This window comes from Falco peregrinus, chromosome 6 (genome assembly GCF_023634155.1).
Source record: "Falco peregrinus isolate bFalPer1 chromosome 6, bFalPer1.pri, whole genome shotgun sequence".
NCBI classification, from domain to species: Eukaryota; Metazoa; Chordata; class Aves; order Falconiformes; family Falconidae; genus Falco; species Falco peregrinus.
Window position 1 is genome coordinate 48,399,735 of NC_073726.1, and position 21,220 is coordinate 48,420,954.

Here is a 21,220-nt window from a genome sequence, read left to right on the forward strand (position 1 = left end):
TAAATCCATGGCTTACCCAATCTCTTTGCATGTGAAACATTAATTAGCATGTTTTCTTGAGAGTTTTAACATGTGTGTGACTTCCTGAAAGTATACCAACATATTATTCAAAACAAAGGTAAATAGAGGTAGTACATAAAAAAACAGAATGAGAAGATTGTTTACTTTATGAATGAGTTCTGGTATGTCAAAAATCACTTCAGAGCACTTTAGAAATCTGAAATTATTACAGCATATGGAAATAAATTGGTCATAAAAGATCTCCTGCAATATTAAAGTGTTTCAGGCATCCATTAAATAAAAAAACCCCACAAACCAAACAACCAAACAAAAAAACCCCAAACCAACGCCACAATCAAAACTCTATAATCTCCAAGTTCCTCATGTACTCCTTTTCCTGCTGTCCACTCTCCCCCAGGTTTGTCATCTTCTGCTGTCAAGTAGGTCATAAGTCATAGCAGTCGTTACTATTTCTAGGTCAGACAGTAACATGTTCGGAAGAGTAATTTTTATAAGATGCACGGAAGGAGGGTACTGACTTGCTACCCATTACTGTGTTACATGTGTTCACACCATGGGCTCATTTCACTGAGCTGATGGTAATGACGTGCCAGTTCTACAGCTGATACAATAATGCATTTCAGTATTGTTTGAAAAGAAGAAGAAGGGAAAGGGGTAATTTAGGTTACACATTTTCCAAAGGTGGCAGGGGAAGGGACTGAACTGTCCTGGTAGTTACCCTAGCTGTTCTGTTATCTTCATGGCTTATTATACATGAGGCACTTAACGTATTTACACAGTTTTTAAACAGTATTCTAGTAGTTCAAACTGCAAAACCAGGTTAATCTGCCCTGTTTTTATTAGCGTCATACTTAGCATCTGAGCAAGGAGATACACTTTCATAAAATTAAACTGCTTTTTAACAAATAAGTTACCCTTGAAGACTTTTCCTACAATTCCTTGATTGCGTCTGTTAAAACAAAGAAAGGCAACTAGTAAAAAAGCAGTGGTAGGGAAGGGAGGCATGCTTTTAAGAGGAAAATGTATACATACACAGACTGACATCTTGTAGATCACATGCTTTAAATGTTTTGCAGAACTTCTAATAATACTGTGGTGCAAGTGAAGTTGTTCTGTGGGCTCACGGTGACTAAAGTCTTTGTTTTCCATCCTTTCTAGAAATTAAGAAGCCACCAGTGGCCCCCAAACCAAAATTTGTGGTAGGACACAAGGCAACGCCTCCACCTGTTGCACCGAAGCCCGATGTTGTACTTTCTGGTGTTATACAAGCAGCAAGGAAAACCAAGCCAGCAATTGCACCAAAACCAAAGGTTCTAAAGAGCTCATCCATTCCAGAAGTTAAACCTCCATCGTCTATACAAAAAAGCACAAAAAGCTTTGAGGAGCACAGGGGAGATTCTTCTCAAACGCTAGACCACTTGAACTATAAAAATGAAGCCTCGGAAGGGAGTACTGGTAACACAGCATATATTCTACCAATGTCATCTTGCAAATTTGAATGCCTTCAGAAGCTTGGAAATGGGGAGAACGCCTGTAAAACTCAGATTATTTTTGAGCAATTTGAAAACTTAGAAAACATCAAAGTTGGTGAAAAAACCACACCAGGTCTGGGCAATAGTCACAATGAAAAACTAGTAAATAGAAATCAGGTGGTTTTGAAAGCCAGCATTTTGGAAGAGAAACTTAAGGACGTTCTAACTCATAGTGTGTTTCCTAATAACAGTCCTGTGAGGCACAGGCATGCAGACAGACTTGACAAAGGGGATGGCAGCAGTTCCAAGAATGACGTTAAAAGAGAGTTTATGGAACTTATACAGTCTTCATTGTCTTCTGAGGTAGCTAAAGGAAAGCAACAAAATACTGATGGTAAGCTCACTGCTGATGAGTTTCAGATGTCTGAAATTTGTCCTGGTTTGACTGAAAATAACCATAGTTGCTCTTGCCCATTGGACCAGGAAAACCTGGAAAATGAAAATTTAAATAGTGATAGTACATTGTCAGGTGAAATAGGTATGAAAGCAGATGCTGATAAAGCCTCCTTTGAAATATCTTCAGTCCTGAGCTCAAAAGTGCTTCCTATCCCTAAGCCAAGAAAGCCACGTGCTGCATGTCTAGTCCGTCAGGATGGCATAGACACCACAGGAGAAGGAACAAAAGAACCATCTAATGCAGAGAAAGATTCCTTTGGGCTTGTGGACCAAAGCTTTAAAAAGCCAGCAAAAATTAATATCCTTGGTCAAAGTGTTTGCTATAACAATAATACAGAAGTGCTTCATCCTGAAAAATGTGAGGTAACTCAAAGCAACGCAGACAAAAAGCATCAGGTGAAGGAACCAGCTATGGAAGAGTCAGCTTCACAAAATCTTTTGCCTCAGTTGTCACACAAAACTTCTGATTTGGTGGAAAGTGTTGAATGTTCTTTAGGTGCAGACCATAACTTAGTTAACTCCATGGATGAGATGATAGATGATACCAGTATGCTAGATGCTGTGGACAAAAGAACTAACTTTGTCAGGTGTGATGCTTTGTCCATGAGTTTGCCAAAGCAACTCAAATTAACTAGCAGTCACCACTCAGCTTCCAATAGCCTTCATGTTTCCCCACAAAAATTGGAAGATAAAGAAGTTAAAATAAAGGATGAAAGTTCTCCAAAAACAGTTCCTAAGAAACCACAGAGGCACAGCCTTCCAGCTGCTGGCCTGCTGAAAAAAGCTGCATCAGCAGAGCTGGTGGAGAAAAGTTCTTACAGCTCCAGTGAGGACAAATCGAACAGTGTTCTGGAAGGATCTCACTTCACGCATCTGCCAGCCAAGGAGCCACATGCACTGTCATCCTGTGACATACCTAAACGGTCTTCTGAGAAACCTGTCTGGAAGTTACCTCATCCTATTCTTCCGTTTTCAGGAAATCCTGAATCGTTAAAAACTGCTAACATTGCTACCAGCTTCACCCACTTGACCGTCGTGACGAAGCCTAGGGCCAAATCTCTCTCTTCTGTGGACATGGAAAGGACAGACAAGCCTTGCAAAGACCATCAGAAGAAAAATAGCTTGAAAAAATTTCTCAACATGAAGCTGTCAGTTTGCTTAATGAAAAGCGACTTCCAAAAATTTCTGTCTAAAGGCAGCCAGTCAATGGATAGTGCTATTGCCAACCTTTCCACCGGGGATGGGTGTGGAAGTGGTAACAACCGGAATATAGCATCTGTAGGCAATGAAAGGAAAGCTAAATCTGCCAAGGTACGTTCCATAGAAATAAGTAGTCCAGCATTACAGAAGAAGAGGCAAAGAAACAGAAGTCAACCTGAGATGCGGAATAACCAAAGACTGGAGTCTTTAGATGGGCATGTACTTTTGGGAGAGAATTTGTCACAAATGCATTTGAATTCTGTAACCAGCACTTGTGCTCCCGAGTATGAAAACGTGCGTCACTATGAGGAAATACCCGAGTATGAGAACTTGCCTTTTGCTATGGGTGCTGGGAGACGTCTCTGTTTTGACTGGCAGAACTCCAGCAGCATGGAAGGCCAGAGCCCTGGCTTCTATGAGGTTGAGGAGCTTTGTGAAGCTACAAGCAGGTATTTGAGACTTGGCAGGTAAAATAAAACCAGAAGTTTTTACTTCTCCATTGTAACTCTGTTGGTTGTAAACATGTTTAGAGGATGACTTGAGGTTGTACCCCTTCCATTAAATGTCACCAGGACAGCCACTGCTGTATATCTTTCCATGTGCTTTTGCTGTTTTGAGAAGTGCTCGCACTTGGTGAAGAGTCAAAAGTAAGCTAGTTATTCCTCATGTATGATCAAACTTTGGGAAACTAACGTATGTGCTTTTCCAGATTTAATTAAAGCAAATCGGATACAGTCATGTATTTGTATCCAAGAATACTTAAATGGGGAGGAATAAACCTTACCACAGGTTCAGGGTGAACTTGAACAAGCGTCCATAGAGTGCATAGTTGCTACGTTTGTAGGGGGAATGAATATATTTTGAGATCAGCTGATAGAGCTGGGAAAAGCAGACAGGCTTTTGGGTATGCAAATTCTTCATCAGGTCTTGACAGCTTTTTGGGTATAACAACAGATGCTGCCTCTCCCTGAATGTAGTGAGTCTTCTGTATCTCCCTGTGCTCCCAGCAAAGGTAGTAGTGATGCATGACTTCTGTGTGACTTACAGAATATTGCTGAAGCATGGGTTTGGTGACTCTGCAGGTTGTTGTCGTGTTTCGTTGTCTCAGAAGGTGATGAAGACAGATAAGATTGGCAGATTAAAAAAAGGGATTGGACTGATTTATAGATATATCCAAAACAGATGCTAAATGGAATAGGCAGGAACATATCTCTTTAATATCTGTAATGCTGTGACTGTGGATGCTGGGAAGAGGGATGCGCCACAGAGAGTGGCCAGGCTTTTGTGTTCTCCCTAAATAGCATCATTTACTGTGTCTGTTGGAGTTTGGTAACAGATGAAGCGTTGTTTTGACCCAATACAGTATCATTTAACCTCTTAACTTCAGCGACTCAGTTGGTCTTGCAGATCCTAAAGATTTATCTCAAACCAGCAATAAGGATTTGAATTAAATATGCAGACTCTGTATTTCATAGTCCCCAGCAAACTTCCTTACACTGTTGAGAACATATGCATAATGACAAGAATAAATGAGCTAGCTTATAGATAGTCACGTTTAACTTCATGTTTCACTGAGAGATACTAAGCTTCATTTCATTTTGGATGCGTGTGTAGCAAACACATGCTCCAAAGAATCTGAGAGCTGGCTGTTCTTTAGGGGAGCATATCCTTTTATATAGGATGAGACAGATAAATTTAATGGTTGGACTTGATGATCTTAAAGGTCTTTTCCAACCTAAATGAGTCTATGATTCTATGATTTTAAGTGGTATCCTGTCTTAATAACTGTTTATAGAGTTGATATTCTCAACATTGGACTGTTTGATGGAAAGCATGAAGCCTTACCACGGGAAGCAAGGTTCCTGGTTATGGGCTCGATATTTGTAGATTTATTCATGTGGCTGTTGCGTATTTTTCTTGTTTACAGTGGAGTGTTTCTTGGTTTTGTCTTTGGTATACTTGACGTTCTTGACTGAGTGATTGCTTTTTGTTTAAGTCTAATCTTCAGCTGTCTTTTAGGGGTTTTCACTGCATTCTCTTGGTATACTTTTGATTTGATTTACCCAAGAAGGGTGAGACCAAACTTAAATAAGGATATGTTTTATGTGTTTATGCTATCTGTTTTGGTTTGTGTTGTGGTTCTGAATCCAGGTGAACGCTTGTATTTTCTTTAGGAAAAGAAGAGGACAGTTTTGCTGTATGAACCATGGTAGCCATGAGACTGCAGTTGCGCCTTGAGTAAAATTCTGTAGTTTTCTTACCTGGCTGAGTGTGTGAGATCTATTCCCTCACCACACAAACCTTGCCCAGTACTAATGATGATTTAAGGGTTTCAGTGATTTCTTGCACCCTGGCACGTCTGCATCTGTAGTTGCTCCCTAAGCTGGATGTTCTTGACATAACTGGGTTTGTGGTTTTCTTTAAAAAGCACACAAAACCCCATAACCAGAGCACTTTATGTAAATGTTTATTTTAAACTAAATTATATTGTTAGAAACTACCTTAGCAGTTAATGCATGCAGTTACTTCAGTAGATCCTAGGAGCAAAGAAATCCCTAGGAAAAAAAGGGAAAATAATGGGGCAGTGGTCTCCTAACCCGGTTCAGCTGCTGCTGGAAGAGCAGGTACAGGTATTCACTTTTGCTCTGGCTTGGGAGGTGTAAGGGTCCTTGCCCAGATGGAACCAGACAGGCAGCTTCTCCAGTTTTCCCATCCATTGTTATCTCAAATCTTTTGAAGCTTCTTTATCAATGTCATCTTACCTTTTCTGCATAGTTCTTTAAGAGCCTTTTATCATTTCCTGGGCCAGGTGGTATTATAAAACCAGTTAAAGAAACAGGCTGATGTTACTGAAATAATTACGGCTTGCATTTTCCCCAGCCTGTCAGAACACGCACTTAGCTCTTTTTTTTTTCCTAGATCATGGCACATAAAACTCCTGTAATGCACTGCTAATGGGGATCTTAAAGCAAATTATCTTATGATTAAAGCCGATGTACAAATGAGATTGTTCTTCTGAGAAATTCGTAGACTGATTGCCTACACTTCTAGTCATAATAACACATACGCAGTATATTAAGTCTGAATGCCAGGCTTGCCATTACCAGAAGTGTTTAGTGGTGTTTTTACCTGATGTTACATCTCTTTCTGGAGGAAGAAATAAAATTTTCATAATGTACGTAGTACTTCGATGGTTGCTGAGAAATTTCATCCCAATCCCATTTGATGAAACCATTATGCTTTAATGGAGCATGGACATAGCATCTGACACTCTTATTCTAACTTGTATCTGAATTTAATAACACATATAATTTTGTTTGCTTGGGCCTTCTCACATATAAATGCAAATGGTGGGCTTGCGTAATCAATGGTGGATATCAGCTGTCACTTACCACTTGATTTTTTGAGTTACTAGAAGGGAGGTTGACATCAGCTGAAGGTGGGCTTGGATCTGAAAGGAAGAAAACTAGGGTCCTGATACGGGGTGAGCAACAGAGCTGGGACAGGTGCTGCCGAGGGAAGACTGAAGGGTTTTTCTTGTGTTCAGTAGTTCAGGGGAATATTCTCAACAAAGTAATGACAATACCTTGGGAGCAGATAATCCATGTTTTGTTTCCACTATGGAAAAACAGTCTCTTGAAACAGCTTTTTAAGGATGGTTTATTTTATCCTAGCCTACCTGTCTGACTACCAATTTCAAATGGATAATTAAGATTAATGTGTTATTCTAAGGACCCTGTAAACAAAATGAGTGAAGAATAGATGCTGTGGGATGAAAAATTTACTGTTAAATGTGAAAGATGTTTTAAATGTAATTATCTAGTTGCAGATAACAGGGGAAGCAGCTCTTTTGGTTTGGGTCGTTTTGGGTTTTTTTTGAGAAATGAATGGTTCAGGCCTGAAAAGTGAGTGCTGCTTGGTATGGCCACAATGCATTGTAATGTTGTCAGAGACTGGTAGTTGTAATGGTTCTGTTTTGAAGGGACACCTTTTTGTTTTGTTGGGGTTTTTTCTTTCTTAAAACCTCCTAATGAAAGAAATATTTATGCATTGGCTCTCCTCTTTTCAGTGACAAACCTTTACTGAGGAGAACAGCAAAATTTTCCTTAAAACTAAAAATAAAATTGAGTATATATTTGTCCAGTAATCTAAAGATGCAAAGGAACATGCACTGGAATGTGTGTCATGCTGCAGAAGACAGAAACTTACACTTTTCTGGATCTTGTGGGCTTCCTTTTGGTCTTTGTTACATTGTTCTAGGCAAGAGAATTGTACTTCAGGTTGAGCGAGTCTGCTCCTTCACCCTTCAGGGAATAGCATATTGTATTTACTGACTACTTTGGACGGCGTTCCTTCAAAATGTTGCAAATGTGCATGACTGCAAATTGATTTTGACAAGATTTATAGCTGTGTCATTGTGATTGTGGCTAGGATTTATCTTTGCAAAGGGCTGGGGGAGTACCATGTGACAACAACCCTTTTTGATATCTTCATGTTGGTTTAATTAAATACTGCTTCCTATTTTTCCCACCCCTGTGGATTTAGAATAATCCATTGGTATTTTTGTAAGCTTAGGTTTTTTGGACTAAATTCTGCTTTGGTGACTGAGTCCCCACAGGTCAATTAAGTGTCCATGAAAGCTTTCCTGGAATCTTGAATTTAGTATTGAAATCTGTGTGGTTAAGCACTTTGATAGATATTCCTCTTTGATGTACTGAACTTTGTTAGGGTTGAGACATGCTTCTGATGAGCAATATTGTACCAGATAAATGTGGTGGTGTTTAGAGATTGGCTGCATTAGGGAAGGGCTTTTTTTTCAGTTGTAAAATCCCATTCAGAACCACTAAATTAATAAAATACTGTAGGGTCTAAATGGCATTTAAAAACAGTTTTGAAACACTTATACTGAGATTTGAATGCGCAAAATAAAATTTAGATATTGAAGGTGTTATATTTATACATTAAAAACCACATTTTCTTTTTATTGAAGGATATAACTTCCTGAAAAGTAGATGCCAGGTATGTAGATTTTTTGGATTTCATACACTACTAAAAGGTGATAGTGGATTACTTTCTGCTCTGAGGAAGGCAGGTTCCTTTTCCTCCATCAGCTCTGCAGTCTTGCCATGTGTTCAGTCTCCCCCTGTATTCTAGTTGGCTTCTGCCACCCTTAGTTGTTCATTAAATTCTTTCTCCACAATTGTACCTCAGGTTTTAGTGGAATAGCTTTGATAATACACTGTTTAGGTTTCCTATCAGGCTTCCTTATCTTCGGTCATGTTATCACTGGCTTTCTTTTTGTATTCTGCTTCCTTGAGCTTGCCTCTTTCTCCACACACCCCCCCACCCACACCCCCCCCCCCACCCCCCTGCTTTCTCACGTACATGTCATGCAGCTGGCAGGCTTCTGCCAGTTCCAAGGGCTTGTCAGTAAAGAGTGAGTCAGAAGGCTCAGATCTCTGCTTCCCATCCCCTCCAAGGCTGAATACAAAGCCTATCTGGCAGTCTCAGCTCTGGTGCTCCGGAGCAGGGAATGGACAAAGAAATTCTTGGCTACCACGCATAAGGAATGTGCCGTTTTGCTTCTACAGATAGTGAAGAAACAAATTCTGTAATGAAATTAGGTGTGTCTAACCAGAGTCCAAATCAATGAGAAACTGAAATATTGGTGAGAAGTGGTAGTGCTGTTGCTTGGGGATACTGATGTTCTGACACAGGGACTTTGGGAAGGAACTGGGTGCATGCAGTGGTGGGACTCTGATCCTGGGGCTGTATGCTGCTCTCTGGAGTTCCTTCTCTTTCCTGAGGGTTAGTAAAATCACTGACCTTGGGTCTGGAATTACTCTATTTTGTAGTGTCAAGTTAATTATTTTATACACTACTAGGATAGCCTGTGAAACTACATGAGAGACAGTGATTTTTTTTTTTTTCCCTTAGGAAAGCATGTGCAGTGTTTTGGGGTTTCTTCCCTTTCCTTGCAAGAAACTTCAAGCAAGTCAGTGTCTCCATGTTCTGCTTCTCCAGTAAGAGAAGTTTTCTTTAGTTTTGGGATGTCTTTTGGTTATACAGCTTTACAGTTTAGTCTGCTATACTACATGAAATAAGATGCATGTATTATAAGAAGGAGATATGCCCTTTGGGACAATACTTAAATCTTCTAAAGCAATCTAGGGGTATGCCAATCCATCCCCTCACCTTTTTTTTTTTTTTTTCCTAAATCAGACTAAATAGGAATTTCTTGCTTTGAAAGAATCTTCACCCATTCTCATCCAAATGTTTGAGATGAGATGATTTCATCTGTTTTGACATTGGGGAAGATTCTGAAGTCTGATGCTCCCCTCTCCAACGAGGGAAAGGAGTTGGAGAACTGTATTTTTCTAATACCAAGTCCATTATTTTAGTATATAATCCAGTCTTGAAAAGGTTTGAAAGGTCTTACAAAATGAAAACAGTTGGAGGATCTCCAAGATTGTAATGAAAGAGAATTTCTGTCTTTGGTATTCCTTTCATTCCTGTTTTCAAGAGCTCCCTGTTGGTTTCAGTAAATGAAAGACGTGGGTGAAGCAGGTTGATGTGGACACGGCACATAGGGAAACTTTTGGCAGGGTTGGAGGTGCCATAATGAAAGACTTCTAACTTACTGGATGGCATTACAAGTGTTACATAAAAACAGATGTAGTTCAAGTTCTTGATATCTTTTCATGAAGTGTAGTCAAGGCTGGGTGGGGTGTGTTTGTAAGTATGAGACGGGGAAAGCTGACCGTGGCAGCAGCGATGGTGATGAGGCAGCACTGCTGGGGAGTGCTCCCTGGCTGCTGGGCAGATCCCTTTGCCACTCTCCAAAAGATTTGGTGCTTTTTTTGTCAGTCTTGTGCAGTCCAGAAAATTACATCACACTAACCTTGTAGCCCGCGCAGTCCATCTGCATTAAGAGCCATTTTAAGGGTAAACTGTGCTGTCCTTTGTTTCCCATTGAAGAAGTGCTCACCACAGATGGCAAAAATGTCTTAATTGTGCTGTTCCCATCGATCTCCCTGGTACAATACAAGGATGTCCTCGTCTTTCCTCCTGGTGACGTCGCCTCAGCTCAGCGTGTCAGCCCTTCCCTTCAGCTGAAGGGTGACTTAGCATGATGTGGGGGAGCCTGAAGTAAGCAAAGCAGCACAAAAAACCCCCTGTGTCCTTTACCCTGCTTCCTAACCCACCTGTTTATGGATAACAGGAACTCAGGTGTCACATACTTTCATAAATTAATCTGAAAAACTTTTGCTTTCCTCTTTTATTCTGTGTTTGTTTTTTTCCTAATTTTGGCACTCTTCATATGTATTTCCTTTTCCTTAAAATGGGAGAAGCTAAGGTAACGTTGTATATTTGTCACTCTACAAATATATGGCATTTCTGCCTTGCCTCTGACATGCACACTCTGTCTCCAGTTGCCAGCAGTGGTATAAATTGCAGGTTAACACATAGCTCCAGAGAGTATCGCAGATGTAGAATGGAGAGTCAAATGTGACATGAGAACTGATGAAAGACCCATTTATATGCTCAGCAACAGCCTTTTCCTGTGGGTTTTCTTCAGTGTTAGCTCAGGAAACATTTTTGTGAAGCTCGGTGGTACTCTGGTTTGTATGGTGATATTTTAACTGTGGCAAGGTCTAATATAATTGTATATGTAAAATAGTAAGATTTTGGGGGGCATAAAATGAATGTTGGAAGAAAGCAATCAAAATATTAACTTCAGTTTCTATTTAAATATCAACAGTTATATTAATATGCCTCATTTATCCAACATCTGTATTTGATCAATTTAAAGATGTTTTAACGAATAGACATACAAAACCGTGCAGCTGTGTTTTTTCAGACAAAATTTATGCTAAGGAATGCAGGCTTTATTTTAGATGCTAGAATCAGAGACATTTCTTTTAAAAATACTGAGTTTATGCAAGTTTTAATTTTTCTTTGAAATATCTTCGTGCTTCACTCAAGCAAAGTGGACTAAAAAAAAATCTCTTAAGATTTTTGCCTGTAAATAAATAAAAGGAGTTTTTATCAAAACTGCTATTTTGATAGCTACAACCTGAGCCTTATGGCTCAGTGATTTCAACTGTGCAGAGTTTGGTGGATTTTTTTATGTTCTGTTTTTCCTCCCCCAGTGGTGTTCCTGGGGGCTGGATGTTCGGTATTGATTTTGAGATGAGCGGAATAGTTTAGAAAAAGTGTCTAAATCCCATTCTTCCTCTAATCTGTGCAAAAGATTAGAGGAAGAGAGTGCACAAGTCCAATCTTGCTAACAGCTCAGTTATTTTTTACAGGTAGTCTGTGCTGGTCTCAACCAAACTGTTTCAACCTCTGTTTTCCAGCAGCCTGGAGTCGCATCAGCTCCCACACATGTCGGCAGTCGTGTTAAGTTAAGCAGTTAAGAGTTAAGTCACTCCACATTTATTTTAGATCTAAGTCACAACCTTTAGAGTACTCTGCTGCTTAGCACTTTCTTGTCATCTTCTAGCTATCCAACACATAAAATTGGAGTGCAATAGGTTGTGCACAGCCCTGATTTCAGGGATAAAGTCACCCAAAAATCATAAAAACAATGATGAATCAATATAGGAGATATTTAGGGCCTTGCCTTAATTCTGATTTTAGTGGAGGAGTAGTAGTTATACAATGGAACTCCATGGTAGCTCTGGCAAGGTGAGATCAATTTTGTTTGAAATGAGTATTAATAGGAGGTTTTGTTCTCACTTGGTATAGGTTTTCCCTTTCCTATTTGATGTGTTTGGTTTGAAATTTTGTCACATTTTTATTATAGTTTTCTAGAAGTCAATTTAATGTGTGCTGGAGTTGTGTTGTGGTTTTTCTTTTTGTTCTGTGACTGGAAAGTAAAGTATTATTTTTCTTCTGATCCTGCTGTCTTTTTCCCAATAAACCTTTTCCCACTATGTGTCTGTTTTGTGGACTGAGAGAAGTTAGAATAGTATGTCCTGATTGTAAATGAGTGCTGTATTTTGGTGGTCCTGATTTATATTCTTTATCACTTCCATGCCTGGAGCTTTTTTCCAAAGGTCTTGGCCATGAGCATTGCAGCTCTCCCTATGAAATGAGAACTGGTGATAAGGGAAGGCAAAAAGCTGTAAATTCTGCGAAGACTTCCCTGTTTACCTACCTGAGAAGGCAAGTAATCCCTCACAGCTTTGGGTGGTGGTGGAAAGAACTGATGCAGCAACTACTTCTCCTGTACAAGTCTCCAGGCAAGGATTTAAATCTCAGGGGTTCAGCACAGTGTTTCACTTTCCAGTATCAATGGTTGAAACTGTCCCCTTGTGTCCTCTTCGATTATGTTCTGCTACACTGGCATGATCTCCTTTTGGCACTTTTGCTGGGGCTGTCCCAGCAGAAGCAGGGCAGTGTGACTGTGTCTCCTACTTGTCATGATACCAGCTGTGCCGTGCTGCCTTGGGAGCTGCACTGGCCTGCTGCGGGCACCTGTGTTCTTGAAGGCTTGTAAAACTGAGATCTCTCAGGTTTTTGGGGTCTTTTTTGTTTGGTTTTTTTTTTTTTTTTTTATTGTGGCTTTTCTATGGTCAGTGTGGAAACATCTGAAGCATGCATGTGTGTTTATGTCGAGCTTTCCAAGGAACTGAGGAATTGTCAACAAACGGTCTCACTGAAGATGCCTCCCTTGTGCATGGGAGGCTGCTTGTGGCGAGAGCGGTCCCCTGGGCACTTCCACCCGCGGGAGCTTGTGTGTTCAAATCGCAGCTAAATATGGAGATAATCTGAGAGCTGTTTGCACCTTCTTTAAGCTGTGCTTTTTAAAATCGTGCAAAGAAGTATGCGCAAGACTACTGATCAATAGTGTGCCTGAAGTAGGGTGACTGACACAACGGATTGCTTAAAAAAAAAAAGTACAAAATTTATTAAGTGTGAAACACATATGACAAATGCCTTACTTTTTGCTTGGAATGTGAGTCAGATTTAATTTCTTCTTGTTGAGGAAAGAAAGAAGTGCTGTCTTGGCCTGAGGATAACAAATGCTAAACTAAATGCTGCTGGCTACAAATGCTAGGATAACTTCATTCCAGCAAATCAGGTATTGCAGTTTGCAACATGCTCAGCCAAGTACAGAAGAAGCTGCCAGTGGCATGATCTAACAGGCTAAATATGGTGGCAGCTCTCAGCAGTGTTTGTGATATTCGTCTTGCCCAGAAAACCCAGGTGTGAGCAGGGAGTGCCAGGGGTAAAGACCAGAACAAAGAGGGTAGTTCTTGGCATTTCTTTTGGCAGGAACAAACTCCCAGCATTCCTACCTGGCCTCTCTACAGCCAGCCCGTTGCCCAGGGGGTAGCAGGCAGCTTTCGAAGTACAAGAGGCTCTGAACCAAAATCCATTTCAAATAGATTGTCTTAAGCTTCTCTTTTGACAGCATATCACTGTCACCAATGATCCTGACTTCCTATAAAAAAATATAGACGCTTGGGCATGCATACAGTATGTATGACATTGTTTAAAATAATGCTGTTTCAATTCTTGAAGTCTTTAAATTGCAACTGGAAAAAGTAACCTGACGTGCACAAAATATTTTCGAGTTGCTCAGCTGGATGCTGGTTGTTTCTGTTTTCTAGCTGTGGTTCCTGAGAAGTGTTTATGTTTGTAATTGTATCCTTAAAGTTCCCTAACGGGCCTGGAGAGAATATAGCACAACAGTTATAAGTGATGCAAATATCATGGATTCATTGGTCTAATTTGTTTGCCTCTTGTTTTGTGGTGCTTTGGTTTTTTTAAAAACTGTTGTAGACGTCTATTTCATTCCTCGGCCATGTCACCAAGGAAGGATAGCTTGCAAAAGGAACTAATGAATCTCACAGATGCAATCTCTTCAGGTGGTCTTAAAAAATATAAATAAAAGGGAGATCAACATTAAGTGTCTGTTGTGTTCCTTAGCATCAGATCAAGAAAAATTCCTGGTCTATTGCCTTTTGTGTTGTTATTAGTCCTAATAATACGAAGGACTTACTAAAATCATTGGGCTGTCACTGCAGAAGAACAAATGGCATAACTTTAATGCTATCATGTAAAACACTATTTGAGAGGACACCCTGCTATATTTCACTGTGAAAAAGCACCATTTTTGGCAGAGAAGTTGAAGCCCAAGCAGCTTGGATACAATAAGGCAACGAGTCCCCAGTGCTGGCAGCCAAGCCAGCACTGTGACAGCCGCAGCAGTATCCACCAGCCCTTTTTCACACAGTCCACTACACCTAGAGAGGAGAGACAGGATCTCGGCTTCAGTTCTTTCCATTGGTGCGTCTGTCATTAAAGCAGAGGTGACTGATGCTGTAGGAATAACTCAGATAAGTAAGCCACCTGGTCTAGGCTGCATTTCATCCTCATTTGCTGCTTAATGGTCTGGTATGCCTGAAGGAGAAATGAAAGCAAGGGGATGTGAAGAGGACAATGAGGGAGGGGATTTTTTAGCTATAATGGTAGACAGTCACCATTGTTCAGAGAAGCTGAGGTTTTAACAGTGAGGTGAATATGATGGGTTAGGGTCCAGGTGCATCTGGAGTGATTTGAAGTTCACCTTTATGCTTGCCAGACGAAGTTCACCTTTACGCTTTCCAGACAGGTTTGCAAAAGGAAACATGCTGATGTTTGCTTCTTCAGGATGGTTGTGGAGCAGAGGTATTGCAGCAAAATGTAACTCATCCAAAAAGTACATTAATTGATGCCTTTATTAACCTTGCTGATCACTAATCCTGTCATATATCTTCTTAATATGTCATAGGAGCTCACTAGTGATCTTGGTTGTGTTGTATTCATGGTTATCTTTGTGCTTTGCCAAGTGTGCTTGCTTTCCAGAACTGGTTTCCTTTTTTCTAAAAACTTGCAGTAAATAAGTAACAAAGACATTGAACTTAAATAAAAGTATTAAATTAAAGCAAAAGGAAGTTCACAAAACAAAATCAAGGAAATTAACCAAGCAATAATTTCATTTTTGCTTTGGCTTTCCAAGAGCGTCTTCTGTTGTCTTGAGCACCCAAATTAGATAATTGCTTCCTAAGTTGTTTGGGGTTCTTAACTTGATTTCTGTATTTACAGCCCTTTCTACCTCAAAAGAGATTCTGAATTTAGATAGGAGCTAACAGAAAAGATGCCATAGGACATTTTTTTTCTCCTTTTTAAAGTCTTTTATCCTCAGGGTTTCCCAGAAGTGCACAACTCTCATCCATTGAGGGAATCGGTCAGTGAGGCATGCTGCCTTACCTACAGCTATTACAAGTGTGAGGCTTTATGAAAAAAATAAGTAAGCATGTCAGCTACTGACTCCGTGGAGAGCCAGTGTGCTTTTAGGTCTTGGAAAAAAAAAAAAAATTTAAAAAAATAATAAAAAAAAAAGAGCTGAATGTTCCTTAATTATTGAAATTGATTGCAGGGACTGATGATACTAAAAAGTGAAAATGGATGAACAGCAATAGTAATTGTTGTCTCTCTGGAGGAAAGTGAGGTTGCAAGCAGCTGTGAAAGGATTGTGAAATGCTGTAACAGTACAAAAAGAATTTGAGATGAAATATTATAGTAGGGTATGCTTATTGGCTCTCTGATGTTTTGGTGTGTATCTTGTAGTTGAGTGGGAACTTCAGTGTGTGTAATTCTGCCTGTATGACAAAGGCTTGCTTTAAAAATTAACAAACACCGCCACCCACAAAAAACTGCAATGAAATACTGGAGGAAGAGGCAGAAGAAGGATAAAGATGCTGGGACACTCCTACAAAACAAAGAGTGGAATGGACACTCATTTTAAAATAACGGATGAGAAAATAATTGAGCAGTGTGTTGTGTGCAAGGTTCTGTTTATTCAGTGTTCCTACGTATTTGTGATTACTTACTGTAAGCAGAAAAAAAATCTAAAAATAATGAAGATCATAAGGAAATGTGTAGCATTTCCTTGCCACAAGTAGCAGCATGGCTGAATCTATTTTAAAAAATACGTTGGAGCTGTGGAAACTTGCTTTTTAGTAGTTATGGTGATGCTAACACTTGGAAGTAATTCCAGTATACTATAAAATACTTAATGTTGGGGCAGTCCATGGCATATAGTATTTCAAGCTTGACTGAGATGATTCAGAGAGATTCTGTCCCTTCTAAATGAATTGGGAACTGAGACTGAAATGTTAATTGTGACTTCAGGCTATAGTGTCCTATGCAGTGTCTGAATCAACAGCGCCTACAAGTGAAGCCTTGAGTGTATTTGAAGCTTCTGCAATAATACAAATAGTCTGAACTAGTCTTGATCATCTTTTGAAGAAATTAGAGAGTTTTATGCTGACTAGGATTATTTTTCTGCTGTAATAGTTTGATAGCCGTTCTTAAGGTTTGACAGTTTATCTTGCTGTATGTCTTACTAGGACTGGCATGTGTCCTTTCATTAATATTTTACTACTGCATTAGGAAAATACAGCACAATCTATGTCCCATAAACTGCTCATTCTGAGGCGAACTAACGATCCCTTCATTTTATGTGTCAAATAAAAAACCCCCACATCTATATTTAGGTAACTTGTTCACAAGATAGGGCAAGGTATTCTTACTCAGTGGGCAGCATGGTGAGTTGGCAGTGATGGTGTTTCACATGACCGATAATGCAGAAGTCTCTCTTGTAGTGCTGTGGGCAGGACAAAGAACCGTGATGAAGAGGGAACAAGATAGAGATAGTTCATAGTATCCCCAAAATACCGATCAGAAGAGCTGCTTAAAAATAACCATTACTGCATGCTTGTGGTATTTTGCAAAAGGGGAATTGACATGTGGCAGAAAAGATTCTGTTTAAAGATTTACTATAAAGGCTACAAGGGTTTCACTTCATCCAGAGATAACTTTTGAGAGAACTGTATATACACTTACATTATAGATTACTTCAGAGGTCAAAGTACAGAAAGAGCAATCAGTAAACACAGAACTGCTTTCTGTTTCAAGAAAAAAGCTGTGGTATTTGTGATGGCGTAAGGTCCAAGGAGAGGCACATGTTCTGTGGCACATGACTGATAAAGGCAGATCAACATAGTGACTTTATCACCATCTCCTCTGAGGAAGAGGACACAACCAGATTACCCCTAGGAGTGCATCTGTCTGTGGCTACAATATTGTGTCCTATTCCTGAACTGGTAGCTTGTTTGAGTCTGGAAAATAGCTGGATGTGAACTGGCTTTTGATCATTAATCATCTAATCATCCATGTGGGTTTAAAAAAAACCAACCACACACACAAATAAAGAAAAAAATTAAATATAACCCGACCAAAACCCCCTCAACAAAATATGTCAGGTGGAAGAACCTGAGGGCTGTGTTAGGCTGTGAGCTGAGGAAATACAGGATAAAGACAAACGGGGATTACTCTGATGTGCTTGACTGGTGGGGCAGATATCCTAGGCAAGATTTGGTATATGGTTCTCTCAGCTCTGTTTGCTTTAAACAAATAGTATGCACCACAAAGGCAAGAAAAGGAGCTTACAGCTTAAATGTTGTTGTGATTCACAGGAAGAAAAAAAATGTAGAGTGGCTCTCATTTGTGATCATCAATAGTTAATTATTAACATTTTTTTAGTAGTTTTCTTACTGAAACTTTCTATTAGATAAGCTGATTAATCTTTCATTTAGAATTTTTTTTACGTAGCACAGGTCAGCTACTTTGATCCTTATCCTTCAGTGGTGAGGGGGTTATGTTTGTGCAAGCAGAATACGGCCTTAGCTAGAAATGTGCTTGTTTCTGACTTCCGAAAGGGCAGGTTTTCTAAAACTTGTAAGTGTTGGCGTGGTTGCCCTGAAAAATTTAAATGGAAAATGACAGCAAAATCTGGGAATGGGCATCCTGTAGAATATGCTTAGGCAAAAGAGCTGTGATTTCACAAGTGTGAAAAGTTTCATTAATGGAAAGGAATCTTAGTTAAAGGAAATTAAAGTAGCAATTAAAACAAATATTAAGGCTAGGAAAAGGGGCAATGAAATGTCCATTAACAAAAGTAATATTTAATGAATAAGTGGCTAAAAAGTTAATTCCCTTGTGGTTAGAGATAAAATGCTTAATACAATGGGGGGAAAAAAATAGCCCAGATCAGATGTAGATTCAGTGACAGATGAGGATGGTTAAACTGAGTAATACAGTAAAGGAAGGAATAGTAGTAGTTATTTCTGTTGCAGGTTTTTACTAAAGCGGGGGGATATATCTACCTCATGTAATGCTACAGATGTAATAAATATGTTTGCCATCTATAAAATGAAAGGATCTGAAATGGCATCTGTCAAAATAAACATTCTTAGGCCAACAGGTCATTTGACTGTGAATTAGATAGACTAGCCAAGGAGTTTTCTGGATTGCTGGAGTTAACAAGTAACTGCAGAAGTCTTAGCGTCCTGCTACTGTGGTTCCAGGGAAAGCCTCAGTGAAAAGCTGCTGTTTTGCCTTCCCAAAGCTCACAGAGGCTCACTGGGAGCCGTCCCTGGCATACCCTATGCACTGTTGCCACCAGCAGTCATCTCTCTGGTGGCTGCTCTCTTCCCGTGTGAAGCTGATAATTTCCAGACTGAAATAAATGGGTTTGCCTGCACCCCGGGTGCTGCAGTCTTGGCTCAGGGTCTCATTTGAACTCTGTGATGAGCTTGCAGTCGCCTTCCTCCCCCCATTGCATTTGGTTCTGGGAGACAGTAACTGCTTGGGTGTTTCCTGCATCCTTCCTGTGTTGTCTTAATAGAACCAAGCTATTTTTAATCTTTTCCCTGTCTTCGTGGCTGACCGAGGTCTGTGTGCAGCCCAGCTTATCTTGTTTTCATCTTTAAATACATTTCTATTTGTGATAAGCATTTGTGTATCTAGATTGTTGGGGTTTTTTTGTTTGTTTTGGTTTGGGGTGTGTTGTTTTTTTTAAACTCTGCCTTGAGCATTAAATAGTCAACACCTTGCTATGGCTGCTGAAGCATCCTCACACAGCTGGTATTCCTTACTTCTGGTGTTCAGGTTACTGGCAGCCACCTCCCATGGGATCCATGCTGAGTGTTTTTTCTGGTAACTGACAGTTGGAGGTGGTGACTCTCAAAGAGTTGCCCTCCATCCCTGCTTTCTTGTGATTCAAAGTTAGGCAAAGAAAAGATCAGTCATAACCATCCCTTGCGTGGGGAGGCAGAGGGCAGCTATCTGAAGAAGTGTGTAGCCCTGACAGGTGTTGGCTGCACAAAATGAGGTGTTGATCAGCATAGTGAGATCTCTGCTGGCTGCAACAGCTTGGGGACAAGGGTTTCTGGATTTGCTTTTTGCTTTGGAGGATAGTTAGTAACATCGGGCTCATCAAGTAGGAGCCCAGGGATTTGCTGTTTCTGTGTAACTCATAACTGTGAGTTCAGGCTCAGTTTCCTCTAGTCTCTGTTTTCTTCTTTATCTTTCCTTACCCCCTTTTTTATTTTCTTTTAGAATTGCATTCCTTAAATCTCTACCGAAGTTGTCAAGGCTAGTTAGAGGAAGAAGGTTGTGCACCTGCCTCATGCAATTTCCGTATTGCAAATACAGCTGAAGCTAATGAAGAGAGACGTGAACAAGGTTATATTTTATAGCTTTGACAGCTACCTGGAAGGTGTCTATCTCAGGGGGATGGGAGTTTTTAATCACAAAAGATTCTGCTCTCTTGTTTTTAAGAAAATTTATTGGACAGAATGGTTATAATATTGCCATCCCTGATGCAGTTGTTTAGCGTATGTCCTGAGGAGCAGCCCTGTGTATATATACAGACATCTAAAACTTCAGACAGAAAGCTCCGGTCTGAGTACCATATCTGGAACAAGTCATGATGCCATGAGACAGAGGAGAGCAAAACGGCTGGGACTGTTCTTTATCCTTCTGACACACAGTGCAAGTGTTGCACCATGCATGTGCATAGCAGTAAGGGGATAGATTTTAAACTTTGCTGTCAGGCAAACTGATGGACAAATGTAACATAAATATTCCAAAGGTACTGTGGCTTTTGTTTGCTGTCGGCAAGCATTGTATCAATACCAGCATAGATGAAACATTGCAGAGTTATGAGTCCACTGTGGAAAAGCCTACCATTGTTGTCATCTTCAGACCATCCACTACTGTTTTCAATGTTTTGATACCAAGTAAACTGTTTATTGTGGGGTAAACCAGAAAGTTTTTCACATAAATAGGTATGGTATATTTATTGACTATACATAATTTTAATTTTAGGTCCTTAGAAGAACACCATGATCATCCTAACGTGGTAATTGGAGATCTTCAGTCAGATGAAGAAGATATCATGAACAGTTCTGATGAAGATGATGACACAAATTCTGATTCCAGCAAAGGGGAGCCTGATCCTCAAGAAGATAAACAGGTATCTTTTTATCTTTCTCCTCTGAAGCTATTCTTCACTCTTGCGCTATTTTGTAAGTTGTAACCTGTTGGGATATTTTCAAATAAAAGGCATTGAGTCAACATTACTTTATATATTTATTTTCATCATTCTTATTGTTTAGTGGGCTTCTGTTTCTAAAATTTTAATTTAGTATGTGTACATTAGCCTGATATTAAGAGGTCAACTTTAGAAATATCCCACTACAAAGTGTGTGTTGCCTGGCATATTTTTTGTTAGTCTTTCACTGAATTGTGGAGCTCTAGACCTGCCTACCATGCCCCTCTAAAAATGCTACGTGCACAGATTTAAGTTTAGAGATCTTCAGTTTTGAGACCTGTAAATACCTTTTAATGAGGCTGTCTACGCCTCACAGATCCTGAAGTGCAGTGTCTCTTCTGCACTGAACATTTAAAGTCAACCTTTGAGTTGTCAGCCTTGGTGAAACCCAAGGGAAGGGGACAGGTGAAGGTTGCAAGGTCTGAGAAGGTCCTTCTGAAGAATCTCTGGGAGGCTGTAGTTTTGCCTGGATGATCCTGTTTCAGGGGTCTTGGCCATGCAGCAAAGGCCACATCCCAGTAACCATTTCTGTGCAGACAGCTGTCTTGCATTTGCAGGTTCTGCATACTGACCTGCCAAATCACTGCTTGGCGCACAGGGGACAGGTGACTGAACC

At 40.0% G+C, this 21,220-nt stretch overlaps 1 protein-coding gene across 2 annotated transcripts in view; it reads left to right on the forward strand.

The window, feature by feature from the left end:
* The window catches only part of FGD6 (FYVE, RhoGEF and PH domain containing 6), a 74,919-nt gene that overhangs the window by 8,609 nt on the left and 45,090 nt on the right, over positions 1-21,220 (forward strand). Inside the window, exons 2-3 of one of the 2 annotated variants that reach the window (XM_055807355.1) lie at positions 1,180-3,616; positions 20,379-20,526. In XM_055807355.1, the coding sequence (XP_055663330.1) occupies positions 1,180-3,616; positions 20,379-20,526 (2,585 nt within the window). The remainder of the gene's footprint in view (positions 1-1,179; positions 3,617-20,378; positions 20,527-21,220) is intronic. The other variant, XM_055807357.1, reaches the window with a different exon arrangement.